The sequence below is a fragment of the Myotis brandtii genome, unplaced genomic scaffold (genome assembly GCF_000412655.1).
Source record: "Myotis brandtii unplaced genomic scaffold, ASM41265v1 scaffold105, whole genome shotgun sequence".
Classification (NCBI taxonomy): domain Eukaryota; kingdom Metazoa; phylum Chordata; class Mammalia; order Chiroptera; family Vespertilionidae; genus Myotis; species Myotis brandtii.
In genome coordinates, this window is record NW_005353538.1 from 1,421,096 (window position 1) to 1,446,874 (window position 25,779).

A 25,779-nucleotide genomic window follows, 5' to 3' on the forward strand; every position below is an offset into this window, starting at 1 on the left:
GGGCATATGTTGAGGGGTAGGAACGGCTGGGGGGAAAAAGAGACATATGTAATACTTTAAACAATAAACATTTTTTTTTCAGAAGCCATTCAACCTCTTTCTTCTACACAATGATGGCCCTGGAGACTAGATCTCCCAGATTCTAACACTTTGCCATCTCCTTGTCAAGCGGAGCACTGTAAAACGCCGTTAAATCGTATCCAGCTTCCAGAGATTAAGATGCAATTGGAGGAGCACCCAGTCCAGATGGCGGCGCAGGTAGACATGGTACTCCAAACCTCCACGACCACATCAAAATCACAACTAAACAACAGAACAATCATCTTTCAGAACCTCCTGAAATCTGGCTAAACTGAAGTCCTATAATAGGACATAAAGAAGCCACACTGAGACTGGTAGGGAGGGGGAGAGGCACAATGGGCTAGTACCCATGTGTGACAGTTAAAAATCAGAAGGGATGCCTTGGCTAGGCAGCTCAATTGGTTAGACTCCAACCGTTAGAGCATCATTCCAAACACTAAGGTTGTGGATCAGATCCATAGTCAGAACACACACAAGAATCAACCAATAAATGCATAAATAAGTGGAACAACAAATCAATGCTTCTCTCTCTCTCTCTCAAATCAATCAATCAATTGACCAATTTTTTTAAATCCAAAGGGATATTTTGGCTGTAGAGCCCCACAACAGGGCCAGGGTTCCAGTGCTGGGAATTGAAGTCCCGGTAAATTTTGGCGGTAAAAACCAGCAGGGATTGAGGCTGAGGGAGACTCAGGCTGCTGGAGTCCCAGGCAGTTCCTCTTAAAGGATCCAGGCACGGACTTATTTGGATTCACTCCCTCTGAGTTCCAGCACTGGGGCAGCAACTTGAAAGGATCAGGGACATACAACAGGGAGGAACTAAATTGTCTGGCATTAGGGTGAGGTTTAAAGGGGCAGCTTTTTCCCAGACAGAAGTGCTGGCAGAGGTCACTGTTCCTTTCTGAGCCCTCCCCACCATAGAGCCAACAGGCAGTGCAATATCTAAGTCTTCATGAACCTGGCTCACTATTTGCCCAGCCCTGGTGATTCCCTAAGACCCAGTCCTCCCCACCCCCAACCTGCAGGCCCACCCAAGCCCCCTCCAGTGGCTTTTCCATAGAACTGGCCTGTCTTGACTTACGCTGCCAACTTTCCTAATAATCTCTCATGCAAGCCACATCTGTCTTCAGCATGTCCCATACCTCTCTGGCTAAGTGACCCCAGGCTCGCCACTAGCAGCCGTCCGTCTTGGTTCGAAGCTGGGCCTCTCCCAGGCACCCCCAAGCCCAGCACAAGTAACTCATGCCAAGTGGCCCTTGGCAAGGCACAGGCAGCAGCTGACCTTGGCCTGCACCTCCCAGCAGGCCCCAGAGCCAGCACACCCAGTGGACAGCTTCAGACCATGTCAAAGCACCACCTAACCACCCCCACGAGTGACACCCTCCAGGGGCGGACTCAGCCGATATTTGAACCCACTAACGTGAGTCCTGCTCCATGGAGTGACCCCTGCACAGCTGACCCTCTAACGTGGCGGCAGCCAGTCCCTGCAGCGATCAGCCTGGGGGTAAATCCCTCCCACTGATGTGCCAACAGCGATAAAGGCTCAACTACAACAGGAGTTGCAACTACACAGGGTGCACCTGGAGCAACCCGCTCAGGTGACCTGGGAGGCTGTGCCACTGGGCCCCGAAGATCACCTACTACATAAAGTCACTCTATCAAGACTGGAATACATAGCAGTTCTCCCTAATACATAGAAACAAGCACAGGGAGGCTGCCAAAAAGTGGAGACAAAGAAGCAAGTCCCAAATGAAAGAACAGAACAAAACTCCAGAAAAAGAACTAAACAAAATAGAGACAAGCAATCTACCAGATGCAAAGTCCAAAACACTGGTTATAAGGATGCTCCATGAACTTAGGGGAAAAGTAGAGAAACTTAGAACTTCAACAAAGAGATAGAAAACATAAAATAGAACCAGTCAGGAATGAAAAATACACTGACTGAAATGAATCATCTGCAGGGAATCCACAGTGTAGCAGATGAAGCAGAGGGTCAAATCAACATCTGGAATAGAAGCAAGCAGAAAGCACCCAATCAGAACAGCCGAAAGAAAAAAATCCCCCAAATGAGGATCGTTTACCATACTCGGGTAGCTCAGTTGGTGAGACCATTGTCCCAATACCCAAGGTTGTCGATTTGATCCCCAGCCAGGGTACATACAAGAATCAACCAATGAATGCTTAAGGAAGTGGAACAGCAGCCCTGGCCAGTGTGGATCAGTTGGTTGGGTGGCATCCCATGCACCGAAAGGTCAGGACATATCTGGGTTGCACATTGGATTCCTGGTTGGGTTGCATGTGAAAAACAACCAATCGATGTTTCTCTCTCAGATCAGTGTTTCTCTCTCTAAAATCAATAAAAATATATATTAAAAAATTAGTGGAATAACAAAATCAATGTTTCTCTCTCCCCCTCTCTACCTATATCTCTCTAAAATCAATTTTTTAAAAATGAGGATGGTTTAAGGGACCTCTGGGTCAACATCAAGTGTACCAACATTGGCATCACAGAGGTACTAAAAGAAGAAGAGAGCAAGAGATTGAAAATGTATTTTGAAAAAATGACAGAAAACTTCCCTAACTCAGTGAAGGAAAGACACACAGAAGTCCAGGAAGTGCAGAGTACCAAATAAGATAAACTGAAAGAGACCCCAAACCAAGACACATCAAAATTAAAATGCCAAGGGTTAAAGACAAAGAGAGAATCTTAAAAGCAGCAAGAGAAAAGCAGTTAGTTACCTGCAAGGGAGCTCCCATAAGACTGCCAGTTGATTTCTCTAAAGAAACATTTCAGGCCAGAAGGGAGTCCCAAGAAATATTCAAAGTGAAGAAAAGCAAGGACCTACAACCAAGATTACTCTGCCTAGTAAAGCTATCATTCTAAAATCGAAGAACAGATAAAGAACTTCTCAGACAAGAAAAAGCTAAAGAAGTTCATCACCACCAAACCAGCATTACAGAAAATGTTAAAGGGACTGCTGTAAGGGGTTGCTGAGAAGAAGAAACAGAGAGAGAAACCTAGCCATGCAGAATTAAAATGGCTATAAATAAGTACCTCTCAATAATTACCCTAAATGTAAAGGGTGGGGGGCGGGGGAAAGAAAGATTTAAAAATGTGAATAATAATATGGCAATAACTACATACCTATTAACAATTACTTTAAGTGCAAATGGCTTAAATGCTCCAAAGACATATGGTGGCGCCCTAACTGGTTTGGCTCGGTGGATAAAGATGGGTAAAACGTTGGCCTGAGGTCTGAAGGGTCCTGGGTTCGATTCTGGTAAAAGGGCACATGCCCAGGTTGTGGGATCGATCCCCAGGAGGGGGCGTGCAGGAGGCAGCTGATCAATGATTCTCTCTCATCATTGATGTTTCTCTCTCTCTCTCTCTCTCGCTCCCTTCCTCTCTGAAATCAATAAAAATATATATTTAAAAAAAAAGACATATGGTGGCTATGTGGATAACAAAACAAGACCCTTACATATGCCGTCTACAACAGACCTGCTTCAGATAGAAAGACACAAACAGACTGAAAGAAAAGGATGGGGAAAAAATATTTCATGAAAATGGAAACAAACAAACAAATGCTGGGGTAGCAGTACTTATACCAGACAAAATAGACTTTAAAACAAAGGCTATAACAGGAGACAAAGGATCCAGCAATTCTACTTTTGGGTATTTATCCGAAGAAACCAAAACACTCAATTGAAAAGACATGTCCATCCATATGTTCACTGCAGCATTATTTACAATAGGGACTTCAGTGCCATCAGTAGATGGGTGGGTAAAGAAGTGGTGCATATATACAATGGAATATGACTCGGGCATGAAAAAGAATGAATCTTGCCATCTGCAACAATACAGCTGGACCAACAGAGTATAGTACTGATTGAACTAAGTCAGAGAAAGACAAATGCCAGATGAGTTCACTGATATGTGGAATCTAAAAAAACAAAAACAAAAGAAACGAACAAGTAGAACAGAAACAGACTCATAGATACAAAGAACATTTTGATGGTTGCCAGACAGGAGAGGGTTGAGGGAATGTGGGGGAAAAGTGAAGGAATTGAGAAGTACAAGTTGGCAGTGCCAGAACAGTCATGGGCAGTACATTTACACAATGGAATACTACTTGGCCATAAAAAAGGGAATCTTACCCTTTCTGACAGAGTTGATGGACCTGGAGAGTATTATGCTAAGAGAAATAAGCCAGTCAGAGAAAGACAAATACCATAGAATTTCACTTATATGTGGAATCTAAGAAACAAAAACAAAGCAAAACAGAAACAGACACATAGATAAAGAGAAAGGACTGACTGCTGTCATAGGGGAGGCGTGCTGAGTGAAAAAGGTGAAGGGATTAAGCAGAAAACCCAACAAAAGACAAAAAAACCCGCAAACAAACAAATACACAACCTCACAGACAGACAACAGTCTGGTAAAGGGGGAGGGGGAAGATAGGAGAGACTAACAGGTGGATAAATGGTGATGGGAGGAGATTTGACTTGAGATGGTGAGCACACAATATACAGATGATATATTACAGAACTGAATCCCTGAAACCTACATAATTTTATTAACCAATGTCATCCCGTCCCCCAAAAAACAAATAGTCACAGGGATCTAAACTACAGCACAGAGAACACAGTTAATAATATTGTGATAACTATATGGTGTCAGATGGGAACCAGATTTGGTGGGGTGATCACTTTGTAAGTTATATAAATGTCTAATCACACAGTTGTATACCTGAAACTAATATAATATTGTACAGCAACTGTAATTTAAAAATAAAAAATTTTAAAGAGCGCAATTAAACTAATGTCACTTCCTAAGTGAAATCTAATTATATAAACAATAAATGTATAGAATTTCTTTATTACTCCTATCTCTAACTCTAGGGCAACCAGTTATTTGAGAGTTTAGAAACATTCCTTTATTTGTAAATTCTACTTTATTCATAAGTATCTTAAAATTTGATAATTTATATTTTAATGCAGAATTTTAATTCTTTAATAGCTGGTTATATTTGTAAGTGATGAAGCAATAGGAATATTTTTTCCACTAAACATAAGTGAACCCAAAATAATTATTAAAGATAATGTTTACATATAAAATATAATGAAGATATTTTATGTTATTTTTATTTTAAAAATATATATTTTTATTAATTTCAGAGAGGAAGGGAGGAGAGCAAGAAACATCAATGATGAGAAAGAATCATCGATCAGCTCCTCCTGCACGCCCCACACTGGGGATGGAGCCTGCAGCCCAGGCAGGTGCCCTGACCGGGAATCGAACTGGTGACCTCTTGGTTCATAGGTTGATGCTCAACCCCTGAGCCATGCCGGCCGGGCAATATAATGAAGATGTTTTAGAAAAATACATACAATTCTGTGTTTAAAAAAAATTATGTACCACTAGTCAACTTTTCAAATAAGCACTATTTCTTTTACTTGTTCATTCACTCAAAAACCACTCAGAATCTGTCAGTGGCAGTCAGAGAAAGACAAAAACCATAGAATTTCACTTATATGTGGAATCTAAGAAACAAAAACAAAGCAAAACAGAAACAGACACATAGATAAAGAGAAAGGACTGACTGCTGTCATAGGGGAGGCGTGCTGAGTGAAAAAGGTGAAGGGATTAAGCAGAAAACCCAACAAAAGACAAAAAAACCCGCAAACAAACAAATACACAACCTCACAGACAGACAACAGTCTGGTAAAGGGGGAGGGGGAAGATAGGAGAGACTAACAGGTGGATAAATGGTGATGGGAGGAGATTTGACTTGAGATGGTGAGCACACAATATACAGATGATATATTACAGAACTGAATCCCTGAAACCTACATAATTTTATTAACCAATGTCATCCCGTCCCCCAAAAAACAAATAGTCACAGGGATCTAAACTACAGCACAGAGAACACAGTTAATAATATTGTGATAACTATATGGTGTCAGATGGGAACCAGATTTGGTGGGGTGATCACTTTGTAAGTTATATAAATGTCTAATCACACAGTTGTATACCTGAAACTAATATAATATTGTACAGCAACTGTAATTTAAAAATAAAAAATTTTAAAGAGCGCAATTAAACTAATGTCACTTCCTAAGTGAAATCTAATTATATAAACAATAAATGTATAGAATTTCTTTATTACTCCTATCTCTAACTCTAGGGCAACCAGTTATTTGAGAGTTTCTAAACATACCTTTATTTGTAAATTCTACTTTATTCATAAGTATCTTAAAATTTGATAATTTATATTTTAATGCAGAATTTTAATTCTTTAATAGCTGGTTATATTTGTAAGTGATGAAGCAATAGGAATATTTTTTCCACTAAACATAAGTGAACCCAAAATAATTATTAAAGATAATGTTTACATATAAAATATAATGAAGATATTTTATGTTATTTTTATTTTAAAAATATATATTTTTATTAATTTCAGAGAGGAAGGGAGGAGAGCAAGAAACATCAATGATGAGAAAGAATCATCGATCAGCTCCTCCTGCACGCCCCACACTGGGGATGGAGCCTGCAGCCCAGGCAGGTGCCCTGACCGGGAATCGAACTGGTGACCTCTTGGTTCATAGGTTGATGCTCAACCCCTGAGCCATGCCGGCCGGGCAATATAATGAAGATGTTTTAGAAAAATACATACAATTCTGTGTTTAAAAAAAATTATGTACCACTAGTCAACTTTTCAAATAAGCACTATTTCTTTTACTTGTTCATTCACTCAAAAACCACTCAGAATCTGTCAGTGGGACAGTGATGCCATCCGCGCCACATGCAGAGATGAGTAAGACACGGCTCCTGCTCCCAATAAGCACAGAAGGCAAGCAGGCCTGGGACAGTCTCGGCCTTCGTTCACACCCAAGTGGCAGTAGAACGTCGGTGACAATGCCCTGGCCCGTGTGGCTCAGTGGGTTGGGTGATATCCTGTGCACTGAACTGACAGGTGGCAGGTTGGATTCCTATTGGGTCAGGGCACATGCCAGGGATTTCGAGCTTGATCCCCTGTAGGGGGGGCATGCAGAAGGCAGCCGACTGATGTTCGGCTCTCACATCAATGTTCTTTTCCTCTCTAAAAATTAATACAAAAAAATTTTTTTTTAATGTCAGTGAAAGATAAAGTACTATGTTATTCATATTCTGGAATTTAAAATTTGTTTAAATCTTGGAAGAGTTCATTCTTCCTCCTATGGTTTGTGGAGAAATATTCAACGAATTTCAAAATTCTTCCTAAGAATGGCACTATCTCCATCACTCAGGCTGTTAAGTAGGCACGTCTGCAGCATTAGAAAGCAGAGTTTAGGTCATCAAGATCCAAATCAAAGGCAGTGATCAGGTGTGACACAGTTTCTAAGAATACCAGTGACCTGCTAGACCTCAATGCCTTTTTCTCCCTACACCCAACCACATCGATTTTGGTTCTTTCCAAACATTCTTCCCAATGTACCGTAGTGAGAGCAAAACTCACTCACCTAGAGCTCCTCGCCTGTCAGGTGAGGGCGGAACCCAGAGCGACTTGGAAACTTCTGTCCCATGAGCTCCACTGCTCTGGCCTCAGGTCTAAAAAGGCCTGGGGCACCTGCTCACACCCTTCCTTCTGTTTTAACAAGAGACTGGGCAGCTCTCGGAGCCCTGGCATCAGGGGCAGCTCCACCAAGCCCTTTGGCACCCTCCCCGCATCCTGATGTCTCTGCATTGTTCCGTCTTAAGAGTTTGAAAAAATCAAATTTCTTCAACTATAAAGGTTTATTGATCAACCAACTGAAAGTAACATCAATAACCACACAGTGAAGTATCAAAACCACCCTGATACTGTTTAAAACTCTTTGTTCTGGAGACTTCTAATTTTGGTATCATCATATATGGTGTCACCACATGAGGAGGTCACAGGAGAACTGAGATTCCTGAGGACAACCAAAGATGAAGAAACACGCAGACAGTGTCATCTCAGCAGCTCCAATGAAGAAAGAGAGCGTGGCGGCGTGGCTCCGCGATTGAGGGTCGACCTATGAACCCGGAGGTCAGGGTTCGATTCTCCTCAAGGGCTCGATCCCCAGCAAGGGGCGTGCAGGAGGCAGCCAATCAATGATTCTCTCTCATCATTGATGTTTCTCTCTCTCCCTCTCCTTTCTCTCTGAAATCAATACAAATATTTTTTTAAAAAAGAAAAAGGAACCCCTCTCCTTTGGGAATTTACTCCAATTCACCTCTGCTGGCATATTTCCCTTTGTCTCTATTGCTACAAGCTCTAAAGGACCATGGTCTTGAGGTTGCATTTTAAAGACATAATAGTACACACACAATTACTAATACTTAATTAGCACAGGGGATTAAAAATGTGTTCACGTCTGTGTCCTCTAGAATGTTCCCTCTCCGAGGCACGCAGTTTCACTTACTCATCTTTGTATTCCTAGTATTCAGCACAAAGTTGGCACTCAATAGAAGTTTGTAAAATGAAAATAAAGGAAAAGCAATCCATAACTTTAAAAAACATTAAGTACCTACTGTGGTAACAGCACTGTAGTAGGATATACTGTGGACTCCAAAGAATTAGACAATGTGACTGTCCTTTTAAGAATGCATACAGAGCATGCTCAGGCTTGGAGGACACACTAGACCCATTCATTCATTGACAGTGTATGTGCTCCATCTCAGGGTGCAGGGATAAACAGGTAAAAGGCAATTTCTGCCTTTAAGGACCTGGTAGTCTATCAACAACGGGTGAATAAATTATATTTGTTACTCAGTGTGATGCCCGCGATGCTAGAGGGACGGATATAGAAGCACAGCAGAGAGCTATCTACCCTGGTTAAGGAAAAAGGGTCAGGAAAGCCACTGCAGAAAAAATAAAACCTCATTTAACTTTGGAAGGATGGCAAAGGGGGGTGATTCACTCTTGGCGTACAGAGTTGTTGTGTGAAGAACAGCCGTTAGTGAGGTGAGAACACAAGCGAGGAGATGCCCAAGTAGCCAAAAGACGGTAATGGCTACGTGCGGGGGCTGGGGGCAGAACTGAGGAGAAGCTGCGTTTCTGGTATTCTGGAGGCCATGTAGAGACACTCTGCTGATGGGTTATCCGGAATATGAATAAGAGAGAAATCAAGGATAACTCTTACATTTCCTGCCTGAGCAACTGGGTAAGTAGCACAGTCATTCCAGAGCGAGGAGAGAGCCGCAAACAAGACTTTGTGAGCATGCGAAGTCTGAGACGCCTACTGGATCTTCAGGTGCTTCGTGCATACCTGTCCCCCTGCCTGGGGAGACAGCGGCCACCTCAGAGGGCGGTCAAGATCAGGTGAAATAACCCGTGTGAAGGACTCAAAATACTGCTGGCCCACAATAAATACTGAATAAATGCTGACCATTGCCATTATTAGCCAAACGGAAATGTCAAGCAGGCAGGTGGTCACACAAGCCTGGGACCAGAGACAGACAGAGTGACAGTCCTCGGCACGGAGATGAGACCCGGAGACCACCCAGCGAGAGCGCGCCTCCACCCTCTGGGGAAGCAGGGGAAGCCATACAGAACACTGGACATCAGTAACCGGCCAGTGGAAAGAAACGCAGGTTGAGTGCAGTGTCACAGAACTCAAGAAAAGACTTTCAAGAAGCCAGTGGTCAGCCGGTTCGAACGCTGCCCAAGGGTTGGCTAGGACGAGAACTGAGGATGATGGACTCAGTGTGGCCAGAGAGAGGCCCCTGAGGGCTTTGGTGAGAGATTTCTCAGTGGTCATGGGGGTAAAAGCCCAGCTGGAGTGATTGAGGACAGGATACGTGGTGAGAGCGTGGAGACCGCATTTTCAAGAAGCTTTGCTGTGAAAAGCTGCAGAAAAGTGGGTAGTAGCTAGAGGAGGACATGGGGTCAGGTTGTTTAAAAAGGATTAGAGCCCGGCCGGCGTGGCTCAGTGGCTGAGCGTCGACCTATGAACCAGGAGGTCAGGGTTGGATTCCCGGTCAGGGCACATGCCAGCATTGTGGGCTCCATCCCCAGTGTGGGGTGTGCAGGAGGCGGCCGACCAATGATTCTCTGTCATCATTGATGTTTGGATCTCTCACTCCCTCTCCCTTCCTCTCTGAAATCAATAAAAGTACTTATTTTTAAAATGTACTTTAAAAAAGGATTATATTAAGATAGTTTTATATGTTGATGAGAACAAGCCAGTTGTGAGAAAGCCGATGCGGGAGAGAGGAGGTAAGTGCAGAGACGAGCCCGAGTAGCTGAGCAGGGATGGGATGCAGACACAGTGGCGAGTGCAGAAGGCAGCAGAGGACATGATGGCACCTAAGTTCCCTTGTGAAGGAAGGGACAGCTACCACCTGAAGAACAGAAATCTATCTTGACTCCCGTTACACTTGGTGTCACTGCCCCAAGACTCAGTAAAGCAGTCGATGAGAGCACTACCTGAAATGCTCCCAACACCGACTGTTAACATGCGATTCCCAAAGAATCTTGCAAAGCATCATACATAACCTTAGGACCAACAGTCGTGCTGTTTTAAGATGAGCTCGGTAAGAAGAAATTACACAGTCATTTCCACACGGGAAGGGACATGTGCAATGCCAAATGCCCTGGCACCTGGTCCTCTATGAATGCCACTTAGGGGGAAGAGCAACTTCTTTGCAAGCACTCTTTCATCATTTGTTTTAAAATATATTTTTATTGATTTCAGAGATGGAGAGGGAGAAGGAGATAGAAACATCAGTGATGAGAGAGAATCATTGATCGGCTGCCTCCTGCATTCCCCACACCGGGGATCAAGCCTGCAACCGGCATGTGCCCTGACCGGGAATTGAACAGTGACCTTCTGGTTCATAGGTTAATGCTCAACCATTGAGCCACACAGCTGGACCATCATTTGTTTTAAAAGAAAATATAGTAGCATCTGTATCATTTCCAAAAAGTGGAATATAACAATAATGCGGTTAAATCTATAAGAAGGGAAAAGTATAATATAGTCAAGCATTGTCAAATACACAGACACCAAGAGATAAACTTAAGCCAAGATAGTTTTGAAACCCAAATGCTCAAGAAAGTTATGCAGTTATTGAACTAGCATCTGTCTTGTCAACAGATTGGCAGGGGTAGGCCAAATCCAAATTCTCTGCTATTGGTGCATGAAAAAGAACAATGGTTGCTTGAATGCATAACAGATAGGAAGAGATTTAAACTGTTTTATTATTTTTTAAATATATTTTTATTGATTTCAGAGAGGAAGGGAGAGGGAGAGATAGAAACATCAATGATGAGAGAGAATCATTGACCAGCTGCCTCCTGCATGCCCCTAATGAAGATCGAGTCTGCAACCTGGGCATGTGCCTTTGACTGGAACTGAATCTGGGACACTTCAGTCTGCAAGCCGACGTTCTATCCACTGAGCCACACCAGGTAGGGCTAGACTGTTTTCAATATAATTCCTGCCTGATATTGAGAAATGATAACCCCAAAAGTCACCTAGGATTAAACAGTACAAAGTCAAAACACGGTTCTTCAGTAACAGTTGGTAAAATTTCCACCCACACAAGAATGATGTGTTTTCAAATATTTAACTGAATTCTACCTAGCAACTCTCACGTGCCCCTCACCCTCACTTCAGCTCAACAAGAACAAGAAGCAAAGACGCTCAAACAGGTAAGCAAATGGCAGGTGTACTCTGCCCACCCTACTTCAGAAGGGGTAGCTGTAAGCTGCTCATTTGTCTTGGGAAAAAGAAACAGCAAAATAAACTCATTACATCAGATAGTAAGCTATACAGATTCTTGGCAATGCCCCACATTACTTGCCAGGATCCTGAAAAACCAAAATGAAATAGCAAGAAAGGTGTATGAGCAGACTCCTAGGCTCCAAGCCTACGCTGGTCTATCTGCTGGCATCACCTTCACACGGCTTTCTTCTCGGTATAATAGGAAAGGAGCAAAAATGCCCAGATCCACTTGAATAGGCGGGAAAATTAAACACCAGCATTGTTCTCAGGGATGGCTCTTTTATTATAAGAGGTTGTAATCCCCCATATGCCAACTTTAAGGAGCTAACTTCATTTTGCACTATATGTTCATTCAACTACAAAGTTCGACTATAGATTTCTAATTTTCCTCCCAGCTTGCTGTTCTTATCTTGGAGCAAAACTTAGATCGCATCTTTCCTTCTGGGAAGATGAGCTGTTGAATGACCAACAGCAACAAGAGTAATCCTGAGGAATTAATTCACTTTCCTCTGCAGGTGAACAGGTTCTGTCAGGAGTCGGTTTTCTGAAGGAGCAATGGTAAGTTAGATGACAGAAGTAAACATTCCCTTTGCCAACAAAACAAAGCTACCAAGTCAGCCAACACAATTTTGACCTAATATTTTTTAGGAATTAATGTTCAATGTATGAATTGGGAAATTTTATGTTCTTTTTAAAATTTATTATTACTATTTTTTATATTAGAGAGGAAGGAGGACAGAGAAAGAGATAGAAACATCAATGATGAGAGAGAATCATGGATTGGCTGCCTCCTGCACGTCCCCCACTGGGGATTGAGCCCGCAACCTGGGCATGTGCCCTAGACCGGAATTGAAGCTGGGACCCTTCAGTCTGCAGGCGGACACTCAATCCACTGAGCCACACCAGCCAGGGCTATGTTCTTAATATCACAAAAAACCAACAGACTTCCTCTGACTACCAAATCATAGCTGGAAGTTCGCCGTCACGTTCTGAGGAGCTTGCATTATGGGCATTAACCTGTTTTTTCCAAGTCCCTGGTATTTCTTTTTTTACTCCAACACTAGTCCGTCAAGTAGAATAAAGAATCATAAGAGTTATCCTCTGCTTTCTGAATTACACCTGTATGACTAGCCATTAAGTTATAGAAAAAGTATGAATCTTTCATGTTCCCAATTCCAGGAGTTTCCCAAAGGACACCCAATTTTACAATTAGGGAATCAGCCGCCCTTCACGCTGCCATCACTTGCAGAATCCCTGTACCAATCCAGCTTTGCCTTCAAACTCCACTGTATGAGGTTATCTGGTTAAGAGTGAGCAGCATTTCCTATCATGAAACTTAGAAAATATTCATTATATGTAAATAACCTTAAGTAAATGAAGTATCAATTCACCAATAGAAGGAATTTATACACAATTCCAGTACTAAATTAAAAGGTCCTAAAACTTCAATAACCCAATCAAGGTTTCAGAACTAAGAGTTGGTAAGAAACAAGTTGGTGTTTAACAGCCGTCTGCCCAGACCTTTGGTAATCTACATGAATAATCCCAACTCCGCTTTCAGTCTGACTGTACAGGAAATGCGCTCTGCAACCCAACCTCTCCTCAAGGTTTCATTCTGAGTGACGCAGCCCTCCACACAGCCTTGGAGCTAAGGGTCAGAGGCCTTGGCAATCCTCATTCACAGGAAGCAAATTCACTTCAGATGGGAAAGGGTTTACAAAGCGCTGGCTAATAATGCACCCAGGAGCAGTGAGAGCCTTACAAGCACATCTCTCTAAACTACACCTGAAAATGGGCATAAAAGCTGCAAGTGCTTACTCGTTTCCGATATTGAAACCACACCGACTGTTCTCCCTGGTTTCTCCTAATGTTTAGGATTTCTCTCCTAGCCCCATTTACTAAAACCTATAAAACCACTATAAAATCATTCCATAGCATTTCTCCGGCATTTACTACTGAAAGTTCATTATTGCCATAAATGGACAATTCGAACAAATACTTCTTAGGGAGCCAATGAGGCCCAAAGACCCTTGGGTCAACATCAATAAGTACAAAACCTGATCCATGCCCTCTAGGATCTGAATAAAAATATACTTATTGACTCACAGAATGAGAAGTTAGCTTGAAAGGGCATTTTATATCATACATATATAGGCAGGACTGTACTTGAAAAATTCACCTCCAGAGAAGATCATAAAATTTGGGAACCTTACAGCTACCATGGTTACTATTCCTAATAATGGATCCATTCATGTTTTTGAAGAGTTATGAAGCTGCCTCTCAACCTTCATTCTCCCAACCAATCCTCCCAGGACTGACTTCCAATTACGCAGCCGTCTTCGGGGTCGCCTCAGAACCATCTCCGAGGTGTCCTCCCCATGTAAGCTGAGGGGCCTAGAGATGGAAGCAACGCTCCGGGAGACTCAGTGCCAGGTTACCCGTGAGCGATGGCGCCATCCCATTCGGGCACCACGACATCACTTTTAAAACCCCAATCAGTACAATGGCTCTTAAGACTTTCCTCTGATACTTGTTAGTTTACTATTGTTTAAAAATGTCTCGCCTTGGCCTGGTAGCTCAGTTGGTTAGAGCATTGTGCTGATACGCCAGGGTTACGGGTTTGATCCCCGGTCAGGGAACAACAAGAAGCAACCAATGAGTGCATTAATAAGTGGAACAACTAATTGATTTTCTTTAGCTCTCTCTAAAATAAAAAACAAAACATTTTTTTCTCAAAATTATCTTGCTGCCCGGCCGTTGTGGCTCAGCTATTAAGTGAAGACCCAGGAACCAAGAGGTCACCAGTTCAGTTCCCAGTCAGGGCACATGCCAGGGTTGCAGGCTTGATCCCCAGTAGGGGGCATGCAGGAGGCAGCCAACTGATGATGTTCCTCTCTCATTAATGTTTCTGTCTCTCTATCTCTCTCCCTTCCTGTCTCTCTAAAAACACACTAAAAAAATTATCCTGCTAATAGACTTGTACAACATTATAGCTTATATTAATATGTCCTTGCAATGTATTCTCAAAAGTTGTTAACGACATCAATTTCCAATTCAATAAACATTCACTGATAAACTATATGAAATGTCACCACTGTAAACAATATACAACATAAATGACTTAGAAATGGCCCATGTCTTAAAGAAATCACAACCTAATGGAGGAACGACAGATATAATAAAACCCACCAGACCTTGTGGTTTGAGTGGGATCGATCCCTTCGGGCAACTGATCGATGTCTCTCATATCAATCAATGCCTCTCACACCGATGTCTCTCTCTCTTTCCCTTCCTCCCTCTCTAAAAATCAACTTTTTAAAAAAAAAAAGAAAGAAAAATATCCTGAAGTAAATACTTTAAGGGTACGCGTAAAGTGCCAAAAACAAACAAGCAAATAAAACAGGAAATAAGAAGTTGAGTTTCAACCAGAAGTGGTATCTGTAAAAACTCCATAGAGTTGGGATCTGTGGATCTGAGCTGAGTCATGAGAGCTAAATGAAATGAGCCAGAGGCAGGGCATGATGGGAAAGGCTTAGGGCCCAGAAGAGGCATCAGCAGGTGTAAAGCAGGTACACACAGGTGTGGAGACCATACAACCGACTGGGAGTCCAATATGATGGAAGCACATAAATGTGAATGTGTGTTCAAAAGATAATGTTCAAAATGTACAACTGCAGGCCCGCTAGACTCTGAAGGGCTGATCATTTTAAATCTTATTTTATATTCAGTGAGAAGTCAAAGGATTTTAAGAGGGAAGTGACATAATCAGAAGTGAATTTAAGAAAACCATGAGTAACACTGTGTACAGTGAAAAGGGAAGCAGCCAGATTATGGTAACAATCCATGCAAAAGCCATGGAAATTTAAAGTAGGCCAGTAAAAACAGAAAAGCATGGCCAGATTACATAAACACTCACAAACATCAGGGACAAGCTCAGAAACTGACTGTACGGTGTGAGAAGAGAAAGGAGTTGAAGACAGCACAGTACAGAGAAGATGAATGAGCGTCCAAATAAACACAGGTTGGATTTGAAGTCCAGCTCAGCCGCTTACTAGCCATATGACTTAAGGAAAACTGTTTAACTTGCCTGTGCCTCAGTTTCTTCCTCTGTAAAAGGCAGTATATTAAGTGTTTTAGCAAACCTTTTTTTTGAGAGAGAGAGCAGAACTGTGTTTTCCTTCTTAAGCATACTATCCGCTCCTAGTTATTCTTAAACTTTAACCTGTGGGGATGTCAAGCACAGCGTAGGGAATATCGTGAATAACTATTTACGGTGTCAGAGGGGGGACTAGATTTATTGTGGGGATCACTTCTTAAGTTACACAAATGTCTAACCACTACGCTATATACCTGAAATTAATATAATAGTGAATATTGCCCTAGCTGGTTTGGCTGAGTGGATAGAGCATCAGCCTGTGGACTGAAGGGTCCCAGGTTCGATTCCCGTCAAGGGCACATGCCCAGGTTTCGGGCCCGATCCCCAGTGTGGGGCATGCAGGAGGCAGCTGATCAATGATTCTCTCTCATCATTGATGTTTCTCTCTATCTCTCCCTCTCCCTTCCTCTCTGAAATCAATAAAAATATATTTTAAAAAATAATAATGTAATAGTGAATATTAACTGTAATTGAAAAATCAAAAACTTTAATGCTTTTGACTATTCTATTTGTGGTTATTTTTCTCAAATTAAGTTCCAACCCCCAGAAATTGTAACCGACAGCTTAGCATTTCCTCGTAATTACACTGTTAATTGCACTGATCTCTGTAGACTTACTCTCCCCAAGCAGGAACCTGAGAACAAATGTCAAACAGTTCCCCAGTCTAGACTAATGGGTCTAAACCTGGGGACCAGAAACCCTGAAGAGCCTCAGAGTTGCTGCAGGGGGTCGTCAAGTCCTCACAACCGTAAAACATAAGGACACTATGAACATAGGGGTGCATATATCCTTTCTGATTGGTGTTTCTGGCTTCTTGGGATATATTCCTAGAAGTGGGATCACTGGGTCAAATGGCAGTTCCATTTTTAGTTTTTTGAGGAAACTCCATACTGTTCTCCACAGTGGCTGCACCAGTCTGCATTCCACCAGCAGTGCACGAGGGTTCCTTTTTCTCCACATCCTCTCCAACACTTGTTGTTTGTTGATTTGTTGATGATAGCCATTCTGACAGGTGGGAGATGATACCGCATTGTCGTTTTGATTTGCATCTCTCGGATGATTAGTGACTTTGAGCATGTTCCTATGTTCATAGCAGCACAATTCACCATAGCTAAGATCTGGAAACAGCCTAAGTGCCCATCAGCAGATGAGTGGATTAAAAAACTGTGGTACATCAACACAATGGAATACTACGCGGTAAAAAAGAAGGAATTATTGCCATTTGCAACAGCATGGACGGAACTGGAGAGCATTATGCTAAGTGAAATAAGCCAGTCAGAGAAAGATAAATACCACATGATCTCACTCATTTGTGGAATATAGAGAACAACATAGACTGATGAACAGGGACAGATCCAAAGACAGAGAAACAGTGATCAGACTATCAATCCCCAGAGGGAAAGTAGGAGAGGGTGGAGGTAAGGGGAAGAGATCAACCAAAGGACTTGTATGCATGCATATAAGCCAAACCAATAGACATGGACAACAGGGGGATAAGAGCATGAGTGGGGAGGGAGAGATTGGAGGTTAATGGGGGGATGAGGACACATTTGTAATACCTTAACCAATAAAGAAATTTTAAAAATATATATTAAAAAAAACAAAACAAAACATAAGGACACTGGTTACAGCGACCAAAGCAGCACTCCCACACAGCTGTCCTCGCGGAGGCTCTGTATTCGCAAGGTTCCACCTTCCTATTTACTGTCCCGTTCTTTCTCCTCCCTTTTGGCCTTATCTCTAATTATGCTCTAGGTGGACGCCAATGTACAGTTACCAAGATGAATGGCTGGCCTTCAGTGTGGTTCTAGCTTACTGATGAACTTAATACTCAGACTAAAATCAAGAACATTCTAAGCCCGACCAGAGTGGCTCGGTGGTTGAGCATCAACCTATGAACCAGGAGGTCACGGTTCGATTCTGGGTCAGGGCACATGCCTGGGCGAACCCCAGTGTGGGGTGTGCAGGAGGCAGCTGATCAGTGATTCTCTCTCATCGCTGATGTTTCTATCTCTCTTTCCCTCTCCCTTCCTCTCCGAAATCAATAAAAATATATATTTTTTTAAAAAAATAAGAAAGAACATTTTAGCCCTAGCTGGTTTGTCTCAGTAGTTAGAGCGTCAGCCTGCGGACAGAAGGGTCCTGGGCTCATTTCCTGTTCAAGGGCACGTATCTCGGTTGCCGGTTCCCCAGCCTCAGTAGGGGCATGTGCGGGAGGCAACCAATTCATCCGTTGGATCTCTCTCTCTCTCTCTCTCTCTCCCCCCTCCCTGCCTTCCACTCTCTCTAGAAATCAATGGGGGAAAATCCTCCAGATCCTCAGGTGAGGATTTTTTTTTTTTTAAAAAGAAGATTCAAAAGTCATGATTATAGCACTCAAGTAGGTATACTAGTATCTGTATACCTCAAAGTCATGAGAACCAGTTATCTTGGTGAAAAAAGATTGTAGCATTCATGTCATTTCAATCTCTGAATCCTAATAATAATGAGGGGTTTCTACCAGCAGGCAAAATGCTAAGTACTTTGCATGCATAATTTCAACTGAGTTTCACAATAATCTTATTAAGCATGATTGCTGGTAATTTACAAATGAAGAAACCGAAGCATGGAGAGGCTAAGAAATTTTCCGAAGGTCATTCAACTAATCAATGGCGGAGCCAGGATCTGAACCTAGGCCGTCTAAATGCAGAGCCCAGGATTTTAACAGATCTCAATTAGACCACAGTGTCATATTATCTCATACTATTGCAGATTAGATAATGAGTCTCTCCCTTAGCACAGGTATTTATATATGCATAAATAAGAAATCCTAGCTGGAGAGATTACAAAAGGATTTCCTCATTAACTAAGCTTAAAGAGATGCTATCCACATGGTTTTACTGCTTATAATTAAAGGCAATAATCTAGGGACAATGTTGCACGTTTGTGTTTGATCTAAAAATTCGTTAATACTCATGGAGGAACAGAATTTGAGTATAGGCACAAGTAAATATTCCTTCCTCTCAGTATAGATATTACAGATATTTGTGATTAATTTCTCCCCAGTTTTAAGAAATGAGATAGTACAAGGAGAGCTTAATGAAAAAAATTTTCTCCAAAAACATTCCTCACAAGTAACATTACTCTCCTAGTTTAAGACAGAAAGCCCCAATTCCTGTAATGCCATAAAGTGAGAAGCATGGGTGCCAGGGGTGGCTCTCTCAAACAGCTCGCATGTTAGAGGCTCACATTTCTTAGCTAAAAGACATGAACAAGTCCATGCCCAAACATCCCCACCAAACACAAAAACAGAAATGCAAGGAAACAGAGATAATATATGGGAGAACCCGCAACTCCAGAAATCAATGTCTGTAGAATGAATCCTACCCCAGGACCACACAGGCACTGCTGCAGCAGTGTGAAAGGTAAGCTATCTGGGGAAATCCCTTCCGTTTATTTGTCAAATAGAAAAACAACTACTCATTTCAAAGAAAGGGGAATTTTCATACAGAGCACAGAAAACTGTCAACTAACTCTTACATTTCTGTCTTTAACTGTTAAAACTCATTAGGGTAGTACATTCAACATCTAACAAGTTAAACCAAGTCTGGCCTCTGACAAGTTCTGTACTAACCCTACGAGGGAATTTAGGTCACCCAACACAACGTCAAGTCACACACCAAAATTCTCCTTTCAATGTCTTCAAAACGTCGTGAAAAGTCAATGTCTGGCAGAGGCTACCGCCCGGTGGCGTCCCCTGCCGTGTAACCTGACAAGGTACAAAGCTCCTTGAAATATTTAACAGTGGTAGTATGGATGTCTTTGGATAGGTCAAGAAAAGCAGCTCATCCTTTTTAAAAACATAAAGAACCATTTTATGGGATGTCATTCCCTGGTCCAAGTGTCGGTGCCTTTCCTCGGGGCTTTCTAAGAGACCTGATTGAGGGGAAATGAAAAGAGTAACAAAAGACCCCTTTTCCCTCTCCATTCCCAACGTAATCCACCTCACCACAGGGCCAGGGCATCCCCCGGTCATCAATGCCAGCAATTAGAGGCGGCCATAAAGCCACCGCTCAGGTGAGGGGTGCAGCCAGCTCTCTGCAAGGCATGCCATAAAGCTCCTGTTCTTCACTCTCCCCGGCCTTCTTCACAGCCAGTGAATGACAAGAACAAAAAAGTAGCCCTTTGTCTGCCTGCCTCATCTCTCATCTCCATGTGATCGATGAACCATCTGGGCCCAGGTGAAGGCGCGAAGATCCCTTTTTCCGAATAAGAGTGCGTTTCCTCCAGCCGGCCGCACATCGACCCACCAAAGGACAGGCTGTGTTTTGAGCAATGACATAACAGAAACTAAAGTGAAGCTCCATTTTCCAGAAAATGTTTTTTGCCTATTCTGAACCTACGCTAGAAGCCTCTCCAATTCCTGAACTTCCCAAGAAATATTGGAGCCTACAAGAGTATTAACAACTCAGTAAATTCTAGAACTTCCCAAAGAATTTTCTAATCAAAAAGTTCATTCAAATCTCAGTTAACTTTCATTCAGTCTATGTTTTAAAACCTGATACAATTTATTTTTAGGAGCAAGTAATATTTCATTGATTGTCTTCACAACCTACCGGTCCATAAAAATCACCAGTCTGTGATTTACTCCAGATAAGGTTTTACTTATCAAGCTTTAAAAACAACCTGGTTAAGACCCAAACAAATACTTTTTAACGTGAACTCTTTAGCCCCCTCTTTCCTCCTAGTGCCTACAGGGTTCAGAATCCTATTAAAATGTAGATGCCACATGTCAGAGTAATTTGACTTTCTTAATACCGGAAAGTAACATAAGCATAAAAAAGGTTCCCTCCCAGCAACCCTAGAACAACTCCTCCCCAAACTAGGGGCAGGCCCAAGCTTCCCCCTCCTCAAAGGTCTGCGCCCTGGGCTCTCCACCGAGGCAGAAGAACGGGAAGTGACAAGAAGGCTTCAGTTAAATCTAGAAAAAGTTCCCTGCCAACACTAGGGGAATGTGGGCAGGCACAGAGAGCTCTTAATTAGGAGACCTACCATTAAACACAGTCTCAAAAGAGAGGCATGGAGTGAGGATGTGATGCCTGGGAGCAAGCAAAGCACCGAGGCACCCCTTCCAGGGGCACCCCCTCCAGAGGCACCCCCTCCAGAGGCACCCCCTCCAGAGGCACCCCCTCCAGAGGCACCCCCTTCCAGAGGTAGCCCTCCAGCCTCAGGGCCTGGAGGGCCGTGCGTGTGGAGTCTGCACAGCTAGATGGACAGGGCTCCAAGGTGAGCGGGCAGATGAGAACTGAGTCAGGACCGGGGTATTTTCTTTTCCCAACTTCCAGGCAGAAGATGAATCATGATTTTGTGAATAATGACTTCCTACGGGAGCCTGTGCCTTAAGGTAATTAGATGGAAGGTAAACTACCTCACGCAGTTCTCAGTGAGAGGGATGTTCTAAAGACCACCTTCCCATGCTCAGTACCAACCAAAGCACCACCTCTCGGAGCACAATCACAGCCCCCCCTGGTGGCCATCACGCTGGATTCACAAATACATCCGTTTCGGGATTCTTCTTTTCATTGAGAACCTCACACGTCTAGAGGAACACAACACCGAGTCTGAAAATAACTTCCCCTTCGAACCATGAATCCACAACACTGAATCATGAAGACAGATTTAACCGAACAAGAGGGACTCTAAACAACAGATGAATTGTTTTTAAAATTTGATCTTCATTTTTCTTATAATTAAAATCAGTCAACTTCAGCAAAGAACTTTTTCCAACAGGTAAGTCCTTATATTTTGTTCACTCAAAGAAAACTTTCCTACCAAGTTGATAGTTCCCCTCCCAATGATGCCAGTTAAACGGGCAAATGTACAAATCTGATATTAAAAATAACCAAAGACCTAGCCTGTGTTGCTCAGTGGGTAGAACGTTGGCCTGCAGACTGAAGGGTCCCGGGTTCGATTCCCATCAAGGTCACATGCCCGAGTTGCAGGCTCGATGCCCAGTAGGGGGCATGCAGGAGGCAGCCGGTCAATGATTCTCATCATTGATGTTTCTCTCTCTCTCTCCCTTCCTCTCTGAAATCAATAAAAATATATTTAAAAACAAGAAAAAAATAAAGAGAGACTCACTGACTCTGACTCTAAATAAACTCAGAATAAGAAATTCTGACTTGACCAAAAAATTAAGATAATAGAAAGCAAGCAGAGCACTGGGGTAGAAAAGGACTGATGAGCTGATATGTGAAGCTCACCTTTTCATTTCACAGGTCAGAAGTTCGAGGGTAAAATCAGTGAACTGCCTGAGGCCCCACGACTGCACGAGATGAGTGTGAGGAGAGCCCGTGCCCACTGACTCCCACTGCGACCCAGTGTCCTCGCTGCCTCCCTGCCTAGCGTTTGCTGCGTGGGCAATGGGGGAGCCACGCCCACTCTTGCCCATGTGCCCGATAAACAGGGAAAGAATTGCAGAATTCTCCATCTTTCCGAAGCACAACCCAAGCGCCCACCTCAGTCTCTCTCAAATGAAAGCAAACACACACAACGTGCGCACTGCACTTCAGCTTCCCTCCTCTGAGTGCGTATGGACCAGGCACAACTGCAATTCGGTGTCCACTAATTTCTAATTAAGCTTTGCCGAATTTTATGAGCAGGGTGGAAAGTTTGCTTTTAATGTTTTGTGAGGTGGTAGGGGAAGTAATTGAATTATGAAGTTACTAAACAGAGACTCACTGTTGATAAACCATTTCTGGGGTTTATATCAAAACAGCTCCAATTCCAGCTGGCGGAGACGTGTCCTATGTATTTGGATGGCAGAGGAAGCCCTAACTGGTTTGGCTCCATGGGCAGAGCGTCGGCCTGCAGACTGAAGTAGATGGCAGAGTAGAGTGACATTAACACCACCTGAGACAACCCTCAGTGCCGCGGGGCCCTGACTCTGGGCCGGCGACAAGAAAGGCCCAAAAACATGACTCTGGGATTCCTGCATGACAGCGCTCAACAAACACCAAACTTTACGCCCGGCCTGTATGGCTCAGTGGTTGAGCATCGACTTATGAACCAGGAGGCCACGGTTCGATTCCTGTCAAGGCACATGCCCAGGTTGTGGGCTCGATCCCTAGTGTGGGGGAGGGAGAGGTGTGAAGGAGGCAGCCGATCAATGATTCTTATTGATGTTTCTATCTCTCTCCTCCCTTCTCTGAAATCAATAAAAATATATTTTTAAGAAAATCAAACTTTAATGCTACTTCCTAGCTGTCACACAGAAAGCCAGAACAGATCAGCAACACCTATGTTTTTGTAAATAATCCCATTCTGACAGAATGTGGCCCTCAAGAACTCATGTGCAGCTGCTACCAAGAGAGCGATTGGAGGCGGGACGTTAGGAACACGCATCAACAAAGGACAAGCCTCCCGTGGAAGCGACCTAGAAGTTCTGTTCCCTGTTACCCACCTCCGCTCACTCGTTCTCTTAGTATTAAGTTAGGTTTTGTTGTGACCAAGTTACAATCCTGATTCATGGGTCACAAGCCACGTGTTCATGAATCCAAGTGAGAGGACAGAGCTGCGCACGAATCCGGAAACAACCGTGGGTTTCTGCGGGGGTGCTGCCCAGGGAGCTCCCAGCCCCCCCTGTCGGCCTCACCATCCATCTGTAAGACCCTGTAACAAAATGCTTGGTTTCTACACTGAAGACGACCCGGTCAAAGGGCATCAGCATGATGGGTTAGCAATAAACCAGACTATGGGTTAGCGCTAATCCAAACCACCAACCCATGCGAGAGCGCCTCAACTATCACATGAAAAGCTGACCCATGAAACAACAGCTCATTTCAGCCCAATGCAGAAAAAGGACGGGCGTCTGAGTAAGCAGTTAACCACTCTTCTCAGAATGAAGTAGCAACTACTGTTCAGGCAAAAAAAACCTTACTAATATGAAATAACTTATTTGAAACAACTGCATTCCTGAACAGGCTTCCCTCACTGGATACTGCAGCGACGCACAAGCCGTAGGTGAGATGTGAGCACGGACGAAAACTTGAAAGGTGGTACATCAAAGACCAAAGATGGAATATCCTGGTGCCCAGACATTAGGTCCCTGAATCCAGGTGGCTCTTTCTCGCCAGTCTCTTAAGATGCTGTCTTTGGGAACTGTGAAACCCTGTTTTTGAATATGTGATAACATTTGGGATGTGAACTTGACCCTTCTGTACAGAACACATAAGCATGCTAAACCAGAGGAAACCGCTTCTCGGGTCCCCTGACAACAGACGAACTTCTCCTATTAGGGACTTTCTTACATACGCAAATATACATGGGGCTAAAATTCCACATATAACCAGGCAAGTCTCCATTTTAAAAATAAGCAGGTAAATGAAATGTCTTTTTTTTTTTTTGCTGCTGTATCTTTTAGAAAAGCAAAATCAACTCACATTTAAGCACCAACTCCATGCAAGTAACCTGAACGGTTCAGTCTTTTTGTCATGTATGAGGCCTTTGGTTCTCCAACTACATGGGATCTGTGTTGTTAGCTTAAAAAATACAGAATTGGCCTTTCAAAAAAAATAGTCATCTACAGCATCCAACATAGTCTCAAGCAACCCTGCTGACTACAGCTGCCTTCTGGAGGCTGGGAAAGGAGGTGGAGAGAGAGCAGAGAGGCAGGGAGAGGGAGCCGCAGCCAGCCACACAGCAAGGAACACGCCCCCATCATGTCCTCCTCGCTCCATCACCAGGCGGGCTGCAGTCAGCCTCCGGATCGGATCGAGCTGCCTTAGAAACGACTTTTAAAAGGAGGCAGGAAGGCTAACAGCTGGAAAAGGCCAGCTCCTTGGAGGGAGGGGCCGGGAGATCTGGGATCTCCTCCCCAGGGTCTGTGCGAAATCTAAGGGGTGCGGGGCACAGCCGTGGCCAGGGGTTTGCCCAGGATCCTCTGTGCGCCCCAACGGCAGGCACGCAGGAAATGCCTGGTTATCTTTCCCTTTCTGTTTCAATCAAAAGCACTCGGAGCAGAACCCCATGCCCTCCTTCGCGTGAGCCCCTAGCAACTGCCCTTCTTCCTAGCCTCCCTCATCCTCTCCTCCCGCCCAACTCTGACTCCCCCCTCCTGCGTCCAACGGAAAATAAATGCCTAAGGCCCTGGCTGAACCTGAACTCAACTTCCCCTCCCAGGGCAACTTTCTATTTTGCTGAAGGAGGCTGAGCAGCGCTCATCAAAGCACCCCTATCCTCACCCCCGTCCTAATGGGAAGGGACAAGGGTCTCGACTGGGAGGGAGAACCCCAAGTCTTCCTAAGGAATAACTGTGCTTCCCAGCCCCGCCTTTCCCAGCGAAAGCCAACCACCACCGCACACTGAAGGAAACCTGTCCCTTATCTCCTCTCCTCACTCCGACCCCGCTCCCCCACCCCTGCCATGCCCAGGGCTGGCCGGGGAAAAGGTGGGTCAATAAAGAAATGTCGGAGAAGAGGAGCAGGCCGGAGGGAGCCAGGTCGGAGGCTGCGCGCTCCCAGCGCAGCGCCGGGGGTAGGGTAGGAGCAGCTGCGTCCCCTGGGAAGGGGCTGCGGAGCCCCCCAAACACCTCCCCGCACAGGGCCTGCCTCGGGGCCTCCTCTCGGGGGGCTGGTGAGGAGCCGCTCCTCTGAGCCTGGGGACAGTGGACTATCTCCCCGCCAAGATGCCACCAAGCCTTCATTCTAGGGGAGGACAGCGTGGGGCGGAGGCAGAGAAGCCCCTGCTGCCGCCGGCTGGCGCTGAGCTCTGCGAGACGGGCAAGCGGGCTGCTGTGCAAGGCGGCACCGAGCAGAGGGAGGGGAGGGGCG

General features: G+C 44.0%; 1 protein-coding gene across 1 annotated transcript in view; it reads right to left on the bottom strand.

The window, feature by feature from the left end:
* KMT2A (lysine (K)-specific methyltransferase 2A) overlaps positions 1-25,779 on the bottom strand; it is a 117,991-nt gene that overhangs the window by 75,014 nt on the left and 17,198 nt on the right. Inside the window, 1 exon segment of the mRNA XM_014539975.1 lies at positions 24,391-24,510. Within this exon segment, the coding sequence (XP_014395461.1) occupies positions 24,391-24,510 (120 nt within the window).